Genomic DNA, 18,057 nt, shown 5'->3' with positions numbered 1-18,057 from the left:
TTATAGCACAATTAAATGCCTCGAGGATGTCATTTAATTGCCATGACAATTTTTATTTATCATGTATTCCTCCCTCTCTCCCTCCCTCCCTCCTTCCCTCTCTCCCTCCTTCCCTTCCTCCCTTCCTCCCTTCCTCCCTTTCTCCCTTCCTCCCTTCCTCCCTTCCTCCCTTCCTCCCTTCCTCCCTTCCTCCCTTCCTCCCTTCCTCCCTTCCTCCCTTCCTCCCTTCCTTCCTTCCTTCCTTCCTTCCTTCCTTCCTTCCTTCCTTCCTTCCTTCCTTCTTTCCTTACTTCTGCCTTTCCCTCACTCATTCTTTCCTTCTTTTTATTTTTTATTCTTGGTTAACTTTTCTTTTGTAGCACATAGGACTCTTGATGCCCATCAGGAGTCTGCATTTACACAGTGGTCTCTTCAAATGAGTGACAGTGTATAAATATTTAAATACTGTTCTGCTATTTTAAAACTTTCAGGAAATTAAAATGATACATTGCTTTCTTGATTTGTTGCTCATGTTGTTACTGATCAAAAGTCCATGTGTCAGACACTTCATAAAGCCAAAACTCAAACATCAGAGTTTGGAGTAAGGAAAGTTAAAATTCAAGCTTCAAGCAGGATTCCTCTATGATTAGCAAGTCCATATGCAAGACAAAGCCGAACCTATTAGCCCAAAGGTCATGGGAACAAAGCAGGCTTGATTAAGATTAAATCAGAGAGACTGACCATTTCACTCTGGTACAGTGTAGTGTGTTTTTCTTTTCCTCAGGGACAGAAATTAGTTACTGTTACTTCTCATTGCCTTGTGAGTTTTCATCATCTGTCTGTTCAGCACTTCTCTTTTGCTTTTTTTTTTTTTTTTTTTTTTACAATCTATTGCTCCATGTTAGTTATTCTATTCTGTACAAATACACTACATACAGATCTATTCTATTATCATAAAGTTCCCTTAATAGTCACACCAGAGGCCTGGTGCATGAAATTTATGCACAGGGGGAGTTGTCCCTCAGTCCAGCCTTTACCCTCTCCAATCTAGGACACCTTGAGGGATATCTGACTGCCCGTTTAGGCCCAATCCCACCATTCGCAGGCTCGATCGATCTCCAAATAGGGGGCATACAGGAGGCAGCTAATCAATGATTCTCTCTCATCATTGATTTTTCTATGTCTTGCTCCCTCACCCTTCCTTTCTGAAATCAATAAAAAAATATATTAAAAATAATAATTTCTGAGTAATAAGAAATGTGATAGAAATCCAGAGTAATTTCATGTTCATCCCACTAGGATCGGACCTAAATGGGCAGTTGGATATCTCTCTCACAATCCAGGACTGCTGGCTCCCAACTGCTTGCCTGCCTGCCTTCCTGATTTCCCCTACTGCTTCTGCCTGCCAGCTTGATCACCCCCTAACCAGTACCTTGCCAGCCCGATTGATGCCTAACTGCTCCCCTCCCAGCCTGTTTACCCCTAACTGCCCTCCCCTGCAGGCCTGATCCCCGCCAACTGCCCTCTCCTGTAAGCCTGGTTCCCCCCCAACTTCCCTTCCCTGTAGAGGCCCAGTCCCCCACAACTTCCCTCCTCTGCCAGCCTGGTCACCCCTAACTGCCCTCTCCTGCAGGCTTGATTACCCCCAACTGCCCTCCCTTGCATGCCTGGTCCCTCCCAACTGCCGTCCCCTGCTGGCCATCTTGTGGTGGCCATCTTGTGGACACATGGGGCAGGATCTTTGACCACATGGGGACAACCAGCTTGTGTGTTGAAGTGATGGTCAATTTGCATATCACTCTTTTATTAGATAGGATAGAGGCCTGGTGCATGAATGGGAGCTTGCTGGTTTGCCATGAAAAATGTCCCTGATCAGGGTGGGGGTTCCTTTGGGGTGTGGGGTGGCCTGGGCGATGGGCCTGTGGTGGTTTGCAGACCGGCCACACCCCCTGGTGACCCAAGTGGAGGCTCCGATATCTGGGGTTTATTTGTCTTCCACAATTGAAACTTTGTAGCCTGGAGTAGAGCCAAAGCTTCTGCGTGCTCAGTGGCAGCAGCCATTTCTGTTGGGATTTATGTATCTTCTAGAATTGAAACTTTGTAGCCTTCAGTGGAGGTCTGGGCCAGCCAGAGTGTGGGGAAAGCTTGGCTTCCTCCATCACTGGGGAAACCCAAGCCTCTCTCCTGTTCTCTGTGGCCGCACCCATCTTGGTTGAGGTTAATTTGCATAATCACTTCTGATTGGCTGGTGGGTGTTGCTGGTGGGTTAGGGTTAGGGGTGAAGGCTCAATCCACAGTAGGAGATATGTAGGAGTCAAACAATAGATGATTCTTTCTCTTCATTGATGTTTCTATCACACTCTCTCCTTTCTTCTTTGAAATAAATAAAATATATATATTTTAAAAAACATTATAAATCTGATTCAATAAATGTGTTTTAAAAAGTGTGCTTTTTTTCTAGATTCCTGCTAGTAAATACCAATCTCCCTATATGTGAGAAAGATATCCTTCTCACTATTTTTAGACTTCTCTGTAAAACACTAACCATTTTTAACATTTACATTTATAATATATTATTTTATATGATTATTGAAGATAACCTGTTTTTGAACTTTTAAATATTTTTTCATGATTTTGCAATTGTGTAAAAAATGCAATGGGCAGAGCTTAGCATTGGACCTTTACTATATAACTACCCTAACTATAGAGCTCAGAGAAGTTTTGTTATTCCCTAGGCTACTTCCCTTTCTGTGTCAAATACAGCTTTCAGCTCTAAATTAAGTGACAAATAATGAGTTCTGCAATAAAAAGTCAATAAAATTTATGTTTAGATGCCTATATGTAAACACCTCTGCAATTGTGGAGTGGGAATAAAGGGAGTTTAAATAAGGAGTGGAAAAGGTATCTTAATTTTAGATAAAATATATATTCCTTTTTATTCGTGCACATTTTAATCTTTCTTCCAACATCCATCAGATGTGCATTTGGTCATTTAAGAGACGATTTGATGGCATTTCACTCTTGCAAAACTAAGTACTCTTATGAGACTTTACAGTAGGATGGGGGTGCTAGACAGTGAAGTCCATGCTTTAATGTCTTTGCTTTGGCCTCACCTCCCACTAAAAATGGTCATTTGCACATGATATTGATTGTTTTCAATGGTAATTTTGAATTTGTAAAGCACATAGCATTATTAAAAGTGGTAACTATGACCTAGCTGGTTTGTCTCAGTGGATAGAGCATCGGCCTGCACACTAAAAGGTCCCAGGTTTGATTCTGGTTAAGGCCAAATGCATGGGTTGTGGGCTCAACCCCCAGTAGGTATTTTATAAATATATCACAGATTAGTTATCCATTGTTCTATTTATTATTGAATGTTTTCATTGGTTCCAATTTAGAGGTTTTATGAATAGCAACATTGTCAACATCCTATTTCATTTTATCTTTAGAAACTAAAGCTATTTTTATTATAAAATAATAAAAATTGGAAGTTTTCATGTATTTATTAAATAATCAATTACTGTTTAGAGAAAAATATGGACAAAAATTCCTGATACTGCTCATTAAAAACAGCTATTTCTATCCCCCCTTGGGTCCACACCAATACTCAATCTATATGAGCTTAATCTTGAATGTATTTCTACTTGGACATATTCTTTACACTGAGTCATTTATTTATTACATTGCTGAATCATAGAATATGCACATTCAGTAAATGCTGCCAAATGAATTTCCCAGGGTGATTATGCAGTGGCAGAGGGGTTCTCCTCCCTCACCCAGGACAGAAATCAAAAGAAGAGGCTAAATTGTTTCAAAAGAGAAATTTACTAAGAACTGGGTGAGAGGAAGATAAAAGGAGTGAGCTCGACAGAGTAGCGGTCCCAGAACTGCTGCTGGGGCCTGGCTTTTACAGAGCTGGGTTCTCTCCTGCAGACGCAGAGCGGATCCTTTTATTCTTCAGATTCCCAACCTGGGCTGGCACTAGCTGGCACAGGTGCAGGCGCATCGGTTTGGGGAGTATCTGAAGGCAAACTTTAATCTTATCTAGGAGATGGTCAAGAAGTAATTGAAAGATTCATATAAGAGTGGTTCAGCCTATCTCAGTTACATTAAGGTGTGTTCCCACCAGCAGTACAGATGTAACCCACCCACCGTTCCATTAGGGTTGTTTTTGTAAATGATGACCTGTTAACTAAGATGTAACTGTTTGCTTAAAAATTCTAGGAACTAACTTCAAAAGAAGCAGACTTCAATTTCTAGACATCCCGGCTCCAAGAGATTTGCTGACCTTTAATCATTGAAAAAAACACACACACAATATTTTTTTGCATCTATTGATATGATCATGTGACTTTTATCCTTCATTTTATTTATATAGTGTGTCACATTTGTTGATTAGCAGATATTGTACCAATCTGAAGCTGATATGAGAACAATTGTTATTAGGTGAACATGAACAAATTTATAACAACCACAAAAAAACATTTCCAGTTTCCCAGGCCTACATAACATCACTGCTTTCTAAGGCTTATCATACACCATAAACAGCTTTTATAACCTAATTTGTGATATACACATTTGATATTGAACTTTACCTGGGGTGTTTGCTCAGGATTTTCCATAGGCTATGTAGGGCACCTTTCACATCTTTGTTTCTCAAGCTGTAGATTAAGGGGTTCAGCATGGGTATGATCAAAGTGTAAAATACAGAGGCCATTTTATCACTATCAAAAGAATGACTGGACTTGGGCTGCATATACATGAAGGAGAGAGTTGCATAGAATACAACTACCACTGTCAGATGAGATCCACAAGTGGAGAAGGCCTTGTGTCTACCCTCTGCAGAGTGCATCTTGAGGATGGCCAGGAGGATTAGCATGTAGGACACAAGGACTACCAGAAGAGATGAAACCAAATTAAACACAGAAAAGATCAGTATTATCAACTCAATTTCACGTGTGCTTGAGCATATTAGTGTCAACAAGGGAAGATTGTCACAGTAGAAATGATTAATGATATTATGGCCACAGAAAGATGAAATGAAAATCTTTATGGTGATTATCAGAGAGAGAAAAGCACTGTAGAGATATGGGATTGTTACCAGTGCCCAGCATACCCTTGGTGACATGATGACTGCATAGAGTAGAGGGTTACAGATGGCCACATAGCGGTCATAGGCCATGGCTGACAGAATGAAAAGTTCACTAATGATGAACAAGATGAAGAATGCTAGCTGGGCTGCACACCAATTGTAGGGAATAGTCTTTTGTTTAGTTACAATGTTTGCCAACATTTTTGGTCCCACAGCTGTTGAATAACCAAGATCAGTGAAAGCCAGGTGTCTGAGAAAGAAGTACATGGGTGTCTGAAGCCTGGAGTCCATCTTGGTGAGGATGATCATGCCCATGTTGCCCACCACGGAGACTGTATAGATGATGAGGAACACCCCGAAGAAGATGGCCTGCAGCTCAGGATGGTCCGTGATTCCCATTAGAATGAATTCTTTTAGCACTGTTAGGTTTTGTTGGTCCATCCAGGTTTATCAGAAAACCTATTCTGGATAAGGACATTCACATATTCAATGGTTTTTATGTAGTATCATCTAGCATTTTTTGGTATACAAAGTTGATATAAGTAAAATACACCCTAATATACCAGTTAGGCTATATTAAAATGGTTCACTTCTAAAATTCATATTGATTTGTCAGGCTAAAGTATCACTACAACAATTTCAGATGCCATTTATTAATGTTTATGTTTCATAATGATATGTTCAACTATTTGCAAGTATTCTATATGATTTATAAATTTACAATTTGTTTAAAATACACAAATATTAATTTTAAAAGGTTCAAAATAAATATTATTACATTTTATGGTAGAATTAAAAAAATAAAACATATTCCTTTTAAAGCCATTATGTCTACAGTTGATACCAAAATGACAAATTTAGCACATGACCGATTTTGAACAAATGTGTATCTTATGGAAAGAAATGCTTAAAGATCATAGTAGATATTATGTGTATAGGAAAAATATACACAGGTAGTTAAAGTCTCTGTTATACTTACATTTGTTGGATATACTAAGGAGTACTTAAGGCTAATGATATGTTTTCTTAATTTCTATACACATCAACAAAATCAATTATTCTTCATAATGTGGTTTGGAAGATTAATAAGAATTAAATGTTTCAATGTATTTATGGTACCTGGAAATATCCCTGTAATAGAAAATACAATATATGTCATTTTTATTTTGGGTGTCTACTTTTATTTTTTAAGTATAGACAGTATGTTGCTGAAATGGATTACCTTTACATTTGTCTACATACGTTGTTTTTGTGTGACTGGAGTATGCTGATAAAAAGCCCAAGTAGCCTAACCAGTTTGGCTCAGTGGATAGAGTGTCGGCATGCAGACTTAAGGGTCCTGGGTTTGATTCTGGTCAAGGGCATGTATCTTGATAGCAGGCACATACCCAGTAGGGAGTGTGTAGGAGGCAACTGATCAACGTTTTTCTCTCACTGATGTTTCTAACTATCCCTCACCCTCCCTCTCAGCAAAAAAATCAATAAAATATATTAAAAAATAAAAAAGAGCCAGAGTAGTCTATTATGAAGGTAACCATTCCTAGTGCACTCCTGCCTCTTTCCACCAGGACCTAAGTGGAACATAAATGTGTTGTTATTGTGAACAATTGAACTTCTTCCTTACTTAAAATATTTAATAAAAATTCACCATAAAACCTAACATATCTTCTTTTCTCCAGATACATTATAATTAACATACATTATATGTTTTGTGACATAAAATATGTGTTTTTTCATAGTGGAACCTCGTATGAGGAAACAGTAAATTGAGAGAAAGGAAGATTAGTGGAATTGGTTTTATGTAATGAACTTTTGTAAACATTCTCTTTGGATAAAGGCATTCTCTAATGAAAAAAAAAAGGTGTAAAATCACTATATTTCCCAATAGAATATTGGCAAGATTAGGTTCAAAGATATAAATATAGATCTACCCTCCAAAAATTGCTTTTCACATCTCAATGTAAAGTGAAGACATCCTTTTTTTTTGCCCATCACGTTTATCAGAAAAAATTCACATTCATACATTGATTTAAATATTCAATAATTATTACAACGTTTTTGAGAAGAAGTGCCTAGAGGCACTAAGTGACTCAGGGATTGGAAGGACATACCACTGGAAACTGAATATGTTCAGCTTGATAATTCTGTCAGAATTTTTAATTTTCCATGCCTGACTCTATGTTTGACTTTCTTGTCTCTTGGTTCTGTCTTTTGTTATTCATATGATTAAGTTTTTATATGATACATAAATTTCACATGAGCAATATGACACTAGCATTTCAAAGATGCTTTTTAGCATTTGTGAAAATATTTGAGCAACTAATCTGAATTGAAAGGAGAGCAGTTCTATTTTTCTCATGCATCATCAATAGCATACTATGCACTGAAGCAAATCAGAAGTCCTGGTTGGTATTCCATAGAAAAAGTTGTTATCTTGCAAATGTCACCAACATTACATAGATGTTGGTATAATACAGCATCACATAAAATATCTATCTGCTTACCTGTGATGAAGCTTCTCTCATGCTTTCCTGGTGCGCTTTATGACATGAAACAGAACAATTTATAGATTATTCCTGCTGTCTAATACACTCCCTGAAGATGCCAAACAATTTCCTAAATGTCCCTAAAGAATTTGTAAGTTTAACAAAATACAAGAAGGGAATTAATTAATTTTATTCATCAGTGAGTTAGATTTGTTTGTTTTTGTATTAAATTCTTACCTTTTAATGCAGATTAGTTTTCTCTTTCTCTTTCTTTTCTGCTTTGATGATTATTTTTTATGTCTAATGGCTAGATTGTGGTGGCTGGTTCTTTGATAAAAAATCAGTCTAGTGTTGCAGTGAAGATTTTCTTTCGATGTGATTATCACTTAAATCAATACACTTTGAGTATAGCCAATAACCTTCCAGAATTTGGGTGGGCCTCATTCAAACAGTTGAAGGTTTTTAAATAGTAAAGCCTGGTGTTTATATGTTGTGTATGTGGATATATATATATAAATAAGACATCCTCTGAAAATAAGACCTAGCGCAACTTTGGGAGAAAAAATTAATATAAGACACTGTCTTATTTTCGGGGAAACAGAGTATGGATATATATATATATATATATATATATATATATATATATATATATATATATATATTGTGGTGGCTTCTAATATATATATTAGAAGCCACCACAATATATATATATATATATATATATATATATATATATATATATATATATATATATATATATATATATATTAGAAGCCAGGCACATGAAATTTGTGTACAAGGAAGGGGTGTGTAGGTCCCTCAGCTCAGCCTGCACCCTCTTGAATCTGGGAGTTCAGTAGGGATGTTTGACTGCCTGATCCTGGTGGCATGGGGCCTAAATGGGAAGTCAAACATCCCTCTCACAATACAGGAGAGCTATTGTAGTTCCTAACCACTCACCTGCCTGCCTGCCAGCCTGATCACCTCCTACCTACTTCCCTGCAGGCCATATAGATGCCTTACTGCTACCTTAATGATCCCATTGCCCCTAACTGTCCTTCCCTACCACCTGGTCAACCAAAACTGCCCTCCCCTTCTAGCCTGGTCACCCCTAACTTCCCTTCTTTGCCAGCCTGGTGGTCCCTAACTGCCCTCTCATGCCAGCCCAATTGTCCCTAACTTCTCTCACCTACAGGTCTGTTCATGCCCAACTGCCCTACCCTGCTGGCCTGGTAACACCTAAATGTCCTTCCCTGCAGGCCTAGTGTACCCAACTGCAACTCCCCTGCAGGACTAGTAACCCCAACTGGCCCTTTCTTAAAGGACTGGTCACTCCTAACTGCCCTCACCTAAAAGCTTGGTTTCCCCCAACTGCCTTTCCCTGCTTGGCCCAGTCACCCCTAACTCCCCTCCCTTGCCAGCCTGATCCCCATTAACTGTCCTCCCCTGCAGGCCTGGTTGCTGCCAACTTCCCTCCCCTGCTGGCCTGGTCACCGATAACTATCCTCCTTTGCCAGCCTAGTCCCCCACACCTGCCCTCCCCTGAAGGCCTGCTAACCCCCAACTGCCTTCTCCTGTAGGCCTGGTCACCCCTAACTCCATTTCCTGATGGCTGGGTTGCCCCCATCTGCCCTCCCCTGCTAGCCTGGTTGTCCCTAACTGTCCTCCCCTGCAGGCCTGGTCCCCCCAACTGCACTCCCCTGCTAGCCCAGTCACCCCTAATTGCCCTCCCCTGCTGGGTTGGTTGCCTCTAACTTTCCTCCCCTGCAGGCCTGGTCATCCCCAATTGCCCTCTCCAGCTAGCCCAATTGCTCCTTACTGCCCTTCCTTGTCAGCCTGGTAGCCCCTAACTGCCCTCTCCTGCAGGCCTGTTCACCTCCAACTGCCCTCCCTTAATGTCCCGGTCACTCCTAACTGCCTTCCTTTGCCAACCTGATCAACCCAACTGCCCTCCCCTGCAGGCCTGGTCACCCATAACTACCCTCCCCTGCAGATCTATTTGCCCCTGCGCCCCCCCCCCCCCCACCCTGATTGTCCTCCTCTGCAGGCCTGGTCTCCCCCAATTATCCTCCTCTGCCAGCCCTGTCACCCCTAACTGCTCTCTCCTGCTGGCCTGATCACCCACAACTGCCCTTTCCTGTAGGCCATCTTGTGGCAGCCATTTTATGTCCATATGGAGGCAACTATCTTTGTAGTGATGGTCAATTTGCATATTACCTCTTTATTATATGGAATATCTATCTATCATCTACCTATCATCATTTCCTTTCTGGAGTGTCATAATAATCTATAGAAATATTTAAAAATTCTTTTAAAATGCACAAAAAATATTAAGAAAGTTTTAAAACATATAAATTAACTTTCCATGAAACTTAAAGTGTGATCATAAGGACACATTCCCCACTGCCCTGAAGCATGTGTTCCTCATAGATAAGGATTTGATCTTCAGTAAACAACTCAGAGTGACTGGTCAAGATAACCACTTGAGTGAGTGATATACTCTCCCTAGATAACCACATGTGGCCCCTCGCCCTGTTTGAGATAAACATGTGTCCATTGACTTAATTCATTGATAGCCACCTGGACTGCTGCAAATGTGATACAGCCTTTAAAATGGGGATCCTGATCAGCCCAGTGCTCTCCTGTCAAGACAGCCACAAAGGCAATCTTTCTGTTAGTCTGGCAAGCTATGCAGCTCCATGCTCCTCTTCCTGCCTGATGACAGAAGAATGGCTAGTAACTCCCGATTGAGACACAACCGAGCTCTTGGGTGAGGAACGCCAGCCCCCTGCATCCTGACTGGACCAGCCCAGCCTCAGGACCCCAGAGGACAGCACCACCAGGATCCCCATGTAAGCCTGTACCCACAGCATCAGGAATTGTGTAATAAAGTGCTATGTTATTTACAATTGCATATGTTTCATGTGGTGTAATTCCTCCAGCAGTTAACTGAATTATTTTGCGTACACTTAAAATTTAAATTTAAGCTTCTGGTCTTTTTGGTCCTAAGATGGCCCTTGGTCCTGTTTGTGTAGAGTAGCCTCTTCTCTAGCAATAACTTGAATGTCCCACATCTACACAGTTAGAGTTTATCTCAAGGGATGCCTTAGATAAACAACCCAGATCCTTTCCCAGAATCTACTTGAGACAAGGAGTAAGACCTTCTTGTGTACTCTACATAAAACCCCATGAATTATGAGTTTTTCTAATCTGTGTAACAAATTATCACAGTTCCTGCCTCTGTTTGAGTTCTGAGTACTGCTGTTTTTAATTTTTTTCTTATTGAAACAGGAATTTTAGGAGGGTATAGGCAGGTTTAGGGAATTTTTAGAATTGGGGTCCATGGAAAAAAACCTAGGGCTACAGATTGGGAGAAGGTACATTTCCTTAACACAAGAAAGTCAGGTGCAGTTACATTTCCATAAAACAAGGGAGCAGTAACAGGTATATTTCCATAAGACAAGGGACTGATAGTAGCCAAAAAGGTCTATATTTACAAAATAAAGAAGAAAGAACACCCAGAAGGAATAAGAGGACAATGTAGGAGAAGGGCTTCAGAAATCACTATAGTAACCAATTCAAAGGGAATATTTAACAATCAGAGGGGATAAGGAACTCAGTGGGATCCTTCCCCCCTTCCCACATGGAAGACCATTCTGTGGGATTCTCTTTCTCCCCATGTGGGAGTCTGTACTTGTTCTTCAATAAATCTCCACCTTTGCTATATGACTTTCCGTGGATTCATTCTTTGACTCCAGCAGACAAAGAATCCAGGTTCTAGTCTAAAAGTTCCATATCAATAGGATTCTTTCTTTAGCCTTGGATGGTTTCCACTTGCATGTGCTGATCAGTCACCCCTTGAATAAGTGAGAAAGATTATCTACAGATGCCCACTTTCCTTTCTCTTTGAAGCCCCTGGACTTTAGTCCTCTGTCTTATGAACTCCAGCTGCTTGGTCTCACTGGACTGTCAACTCTGCCTCATCAGCTGAAGTATTCTTCTAGGTTTTGACCTTTTGGCAGGGTGGCCTAGAAAGTTTTTTAAGAAAGGAGAGATGGGTAATTATAGTTCACCTCCCTTATTTGTCATCTCTTAGGGAAACTGTTCTGTTGCCTAACATCATTGTTTTGACAACTATCATTTTTTACATCTTGTGTTTGTTTGTTCTTGTTTCACTAGAAAGGTAAGTCCAGTCCTTATTATTCCACATTAGTTGAAAATAGAAAAGAATATTCAGCATATCTTAGGTGAGCTCTGGAACTAAATTTCCCATTCTTTAAAAATAATTAATATTTTTCAAGCCTCTAATAAACCTCATCAGTATGAAAAAATATTATTGACTATTATTAAAAAATGTGTTAAGTGTGTTAAGAATCTATTCATTTCTTTATCTTCTGACACTTTATGCCATAGCTTAAGTTTCTGTCCTCTCTCAATTATCACAACTAAATGAATTCACTCTGGATTTCCCAATTCCAAACTTTAGTATTCTATAATTGTTTGTATAGATGTCTAACTTGTCATTTACCATAAGAATAATTTAATCATTCATTGGCTAAAAATCCTCAGGGTGCTTCTATCAATCTGAAGAAAGGGCAAGTTTTACAATGGTCTATATAGTCCTACAAGATCAACGTCTATTACAAGTTTATTATCACCTCTTTTATTCCCTAATCACATTTTATTCTTCAAACACCTATGATTCTGATGTTCCATGATACAACAACAATATTGTCATTTAAGGACTGTTGCACTTATACTTCTTTCTCTTGATATGGTTTTCTCCTAGATATCCATATCTTCAAGTGTGTATTTAAATGTCATTCTACTAACAACCTTAAAATTTAAACTCTATTCTGGCTGCTTGTTCTATTACATTTTTATATTGCTTAATACCATCCATCATATTATATAGCTTACTTCTCATTCTGCCTATATTCTGATTTTGTCTCAGCTCCATAAATAGATAAATTTTGTTCATACTCTTAAGAATGTAATTGTACTCCCTTGAATCAATCTATTTATATAATCAGATATTTTTATATATATCAAGTATTTTTTGTGTGCCTATATAATGTAAATTTGAATATAATATAAAGGCTGGTTTATTAAAAATAAATATTTAATGGAAGCAAAAAAAAAAGCTACATATGAGAACATATAGGAATGGCACCTAATCTGACTTTGAATATTTATAGGTTAATATCTGATGCATAAGCAGAAACTACTCATTTATTACTGATATCTTTTATTTGAAAATAATAAATATTTTCTTATTTTAATACCTGTCTAACATTGATTCTTGCCCATTTCATGAATGAAACAATGCAAAATCAAAGCAATGACACTTAGTATACATTTGGTAGTACATAATTTATTGCAACCATATTTTACAGTGAATTTTTAATAGAATATTTGCACAAGTGCTCCAGGTTCTACTTAGGGCTTTTTTCACCTCCTTGTTCCTTAAACTGTAAATCAAGGGATTCAGCATGGGTATGACCAAAGTGTAAAATAAAGAGGCCATTTTATCAGTATCCAAGGAATGACTGGACTTGGGCTGCACATACATAAAGAATAGGGTCCCATAGAAAATGACTATGACCGTCAGGTGAGATCCACAGGTAGAGAAAGCCTTGTGCCTGCCCTCTGCAGAATGCATCCTGAGGATGGCAACCAGGATCAGAATGTAGGACACAAGGACTATCAGTAGAGATGAAACTAGATTAAAAGCTGCAAAACTCAGAATGATCAATTTGATTTCATGTGTGTCTGAGCAGAGCAACGATATCAATGGCAGAGAATCACAGTAGAAATGTCTGATGACATTACAGCCACAAAATGATGAAATGAAAATTTTTGTGGTGATCATTAAAGACAAAAAGACACTGTATAGATAAGGCATTGCGACCAGCAAGTGACATAACCTTTGTGACATGATGATTGTGTAGAGCAGAGGGTTACAGATGGCCACATAGCGGTCATAGGCCATTGCTGACAGAATACAAATTTCGCTGGTGATAAACATATTGAAGATAGTGAGTTGGGTAGCACACCAATTATAGGAGATTGCATGTTGATTGACAGCTAAATTTATTAGCATTTTAGGTCCTACAGTTGTTGAGTAACCAAGATCAGTGAAAGCCAAGTGTCTCAGGAAGAAGTACATGGGTGTTTGTAGGTTGGAGTCTGTTTTGGTGAGAATAATCAAGCCCAGGTTACCTACCAAGGAGACTAGGTAAACAATGAGGAAGAGCCCAAGTAATGGAGCCTGCAGCTCTGGGAGGTCCGTGATCCCCATTAGAATGAATTCATTCAACATAGTTAGATTGTGATTGTCCATCAGACCATTCAGGAAACCTATAATGGGAATACATACAAAGCTAATCAATTAATGTCATGAGATATGATTAGAGATTTCCATTGTAATAAGTGATTAAAGGTTTCAATATTTCATTTATGGCTTGTTGCTATAACTGGCTACTCTAAACCTTGACAACTCATTTATCTCTATCCCAGCTTAGCAAAGTTCTTGACAGGTTTCTTAGATTTGACAGAAAAGCACAAACAAAAAAGTAGAAATGCAGAAATTGGTGCTTTATCAAAATGATAAAACAAACTTTTGTGCACTAAATGACATTATCAAATAACTAAAATAAGACCCACAAAAAGAAAAAAAAGGCAAGTAATATATCTGTGAAAGTTCCAGTATATACAATATACAAATAATTTGTACAACTCATCAACAAATGTAAACAAGCCACATACTTTTAAAAAAGGTAAAAGACCTGAACAGACATTTATTATGGAAAATATACAACTGACCAATAAGTACATGAAAAGTGGCTTAATAGCATTAGTGAGTAGAAAAATGCAAGTTAAAACTACATTCAAGTACTGTTTTACACCCTCTAGGATGGTTATTTAAAAAACACATACACAGAAAATTATAAATGTTGAAAACAGTGTGCAGATATTAGAATTTTTGAATACCTTTTAGGTCATTTAAACTGGAAAAAGCCTCTATAAAAACATTTTGATTGTTAATAAGCTAATCATAGAATTATCTTTATGATCTAACAATTTCACTCTTAGATATATACCCAGAATGTTAGGAAAACCTTTGTTAAGTTTACACAAAAACTTACAGGTAAATCTTCATAGCACTATTCATAATAGTTAAAAATACATATAATCCAAAAGTATATGCACTTAAAAATATAGCCAGTATGGTATATCCATACAATGAAATCTTAAGAATTCATAAAAGAAAAAATATTGATACATGCTACTACATGAATGAGCCTTTAAGACATTATGCCAAGTGAAAGAATCTAACTATACAATGTCACATTCTGTACAATTGCATTATATGAAATATCCAGAATAAGGAGATTGATAGAGGCAGAAACGTGACTTGTTCAGGAACACCAAATCAATTCTCAAGAGGTAATAATACACTTAGTGTATTTAGTGGCTATGAATAACATTGTAAATCTCATGGAATAAATGACAGTTTAAAACCTAGACACTTTTCTATATCTATTCTAGTAAATAGCAGTTCCCCTATATGTGAGAAACTATATGAGATAGTGAAACACTAACTTTTTTTTTTAACATGGATCTCTGTTTACATTTAGATTAATTTATATGATAATTGAAGATGACTTGGTTCTGACCTCTTAAATTTGTTTTTACTTAATACTCTCAAAACATGAAACAAATGCAAGGGGAAGAGCTAAGCATTGGACATTCACTGTAAAATTGCACTAAGAGTTCAGATCAATTAAACTGCTTCCCTGCTCTGTCTCCCTTCCTCTGCCAGATTCTGCTTTCAGCTCTAACATCAGTGACAATAAATGAATTCTACACTGAGAGATCAATAAAATATTCATAATGTACATATTTTAACACCCAAGTTATTTTTTAGTGAAAATATTGAGAATTTCAGAAAGAGTTACTAAATAAATAGAGTGGAGCCTGGCTGGCATGGCTCAGTGGTTGAACATCTACTTATGAATCAGGAGATCACAGTTCAATTCTAGGTCAGGGCACATGCCCAGGTTTCTGGCTCAATCACCAGTGAGGGGCAAGCAGGAAGCAGTCGATCAATGATTCTTTCCCATCATTGATGTTTCTCTCTCTCTCTGTCTCTCTCTGTCTCTCTCTCTCTGTCTCTCTCTCTCTGTCTCTCTCTCTCTCTCCCTTCCTCTCTGAAATCAATAAAATATACTTAAATAAATAAATACTAATAACTAGTGTGGAAAAGAAATCTTAATTTTAGTCATACTGCATATTCCTGCTTTATAATTTTGCAAAGACTGTTCTTTACTTAAGTCTGCATTTGTGTATATTTTAATTTCCCCCCAATTTCTGTTAGGTGTGCATTTAGTTATTCAAGATACAATTTGATGGCATTTCAAAGAGCCTTCCCAAGCTTGCATGGAAAGGGAGGGGGTGTCCTCTTACCAGACATGGGGGGATAGAGGTGCAACCTAGTACAATTTATGTTTTAATAATTTGCTTTGGCCTCACCTCTCACTAAAAGTGGTGACTTTCAAATAACATTGATCCTTTCAATGATATTTGTAAACTTTAGATACATGTGGGAAATTTTAAACAGAGAAATGACATGGTTTATAAAAAAAATATTGATAAAAGCCTTTTAATTTAGAGGTAACTGAAAAACATTATGAATATACCTTACTACTTGAGGTTATTCTGAAACACATTCAATTAACTACAAATAACAATATCATATTTGACATCTTGATTAAGGGTTCAAGTTAAAACAAATCTATTGATCTTGGGGATGGAGATTATTAATGCTTCCTCGCCCCTCAGAGGTGTCATATTTACTACATCAACATAAATGTCTAGTTTTCATCAAAAATCATATAAAGTAGTTGTTGAAACTTCATTTTTTTAAAAGCAGGTTGTTAAAGCTAAGGCTAAGTCACTGAGTTGGAGTATTAGAGACTCACAGTTAAATGGGAGATGGGCCATGAAGAATCCCTGGACCTCAGAACAGGTCACAGAAGCAGGTACAGTCTATTCACCTCCAAGAAGGAATCTCACTGTGCTACCCCATGATGTGTCCCTAAGATAACCAATAAGAGAATTTATGGGTTTCTTTGGTCCTTTGATATTGTCCCTGAGGGGAAAGGATTCAATTTGTTAATTATGCTGAAAGTACTTGAAAACTTCAAAGCCGATGGGATATCTGCTAATTGTATAGACGTCTTTCTAGTGCCACACAAATAAAGTTATATTAGGTACCTGTCCTTGTGTTCTCTTGGTTATTGTTTCTTTAGAAGAGCATTTTAGTTTTTTGTAAGCCTTAATTGTCTCCTCTATAAGGAGTGTCTGCTATAGATGGATGGATAAAAAAAGCTGTCATATATTTACACCATGTAGTACTATTTGGCCATAAGAAAGATGGAAATCTTACCTTTGGCACCAGCATGGAGTGACCTGGAGATTATTTTGCTAAGTGAAGCCAGTCAGAGAAAGTCAAGTACCATATGATCTCACTTTCATGTGGAATCTAATGAACAAAATAAACTCATGAACAAAACAGAAACAGAGGCATGGATATACTGAACAGATTGACAGTTGTCAGAGCATCGTGGGGGCGTGAGGGACTGGGTGAAAGAAGGTGAAAGAATTAGCCAAAGGACATATATGGTTAATCCATAGATACTGACAGAAGTGAGTGAAGGTGGGCAAAGCTGTGTGTGGAGGTGGGCAAAGGTATGTGTATATGGCAGGGGGAGGAGAAGAAAGGGGGACATCTGTAATAAAAATAAAGTTGAAAAAATAAGTGAGTGTCTGCTTATGATTTTACTGCTGAGGACATAATGGAGAAATGTTTGCATAATGTTGTACATTGTTTTGAAATTAATAAGGGAAAATATTAATATATTTGAATAAAGTGAAGTCACTTATGTAAGTCACTTATTGGACGCATTATTTTCATTTAGTTTATTGGTCTTTCTACTTGCACTGATGGCACAGTTTTTTAAATATGATTTTGGAGAGGGAGGCAGGTTTGGAGTGAGTGAGTAGAGGCAAGAGGGGCAGAGGGAGGAAGACAGAGAGAGGGGCATCCAAGGGAGAGCTATATCATCAATAGATCAGTTGCCTCCCATAAACATCTGGACCAGGAATTGAACCCTCAACCCCAGCATGTGCCCTGACTTGGAATTAATCCTGCGATCGATTTTCCAGTGCCTGGGCCTGATGGCACAATTTTCAAATAACCTAGTTTTATTAAAGATAATAATATCTATAATTAAAAGCGCTTTGTATTCTTCCTTCTTTTAAGATATTGCCCTGACTAACCTAGACATTTTGCACTTACACATAAATTTGTTATCAACTTGAGTATTAAAAAATACTATTGGACTTTTAACTGTTAGTGCATTAAATCTACAGAAAAATTTAGGGAGCATTGATTTAATCACATTTGTTATTTCCTATCAATGGACATGGCATATT

At 37.9% G+C, this 18,057-nt stretch overlaps 2 protein-coding genes across 2 annotated transcripts; both read right to left on the bottom strand.

The window, feature by feature from the left end:
• Positions 1 to 4,570: 4,570 nt before the first annotated feature.
• Positions 4,571 to 5,512, bottom strand: LOC118713105 (olfactory receptor 8K3-like). Its single transcript, XM_036427468.1, has one exon. It carries the CDS (start codon positions 5,510 to 5,512, stop codon positions 4,571 to 4,573), a length of 942 nt encoding a protein of 313 aa, XP_036283361.1.
• A 7,419-nt stretch (positions 5,513 to 12,931) lies between these two features.
• Positions 12,932 to 13,900, bottom strand: LOC118713104 (olfactory receptor 8K3-like). Its single transcript, XM_036427467.1, has one exon. The coding sequence runs from the start codon at positions 13,898 to 13,900 to the stop codon at positions 12,932 to 12,934; it is 969 nt and encodes a 322-aa protein (XP_036283360.1).
• Between the last annotated feature and the right edge of the window lie 4,157 nt (positions 13,901 to 18,057).

The sequence above is a fragment of the Pipistrellus kuhlii genome, unplaced genomic scaffold (assembly GCF_014108245.1).
Source record: "Pipistrellus kuhlii isolate mPipKuh1 unplaced genomic scaffold, mPipKuh1.p scaffold_m20_p_9, whole genome shotgun sequence".
Classification (NCBI taxonomy): domain Eukaryota; kingdom Metazoa; phylum Chordata; class Mammalia; order Chiroptera; family Vespertilionidae; genus Pipistrellus; species Pipistrellus kuhlii.
This window is presented reverse-complemented; position numbering and strand designations above follow the sequence as displayed.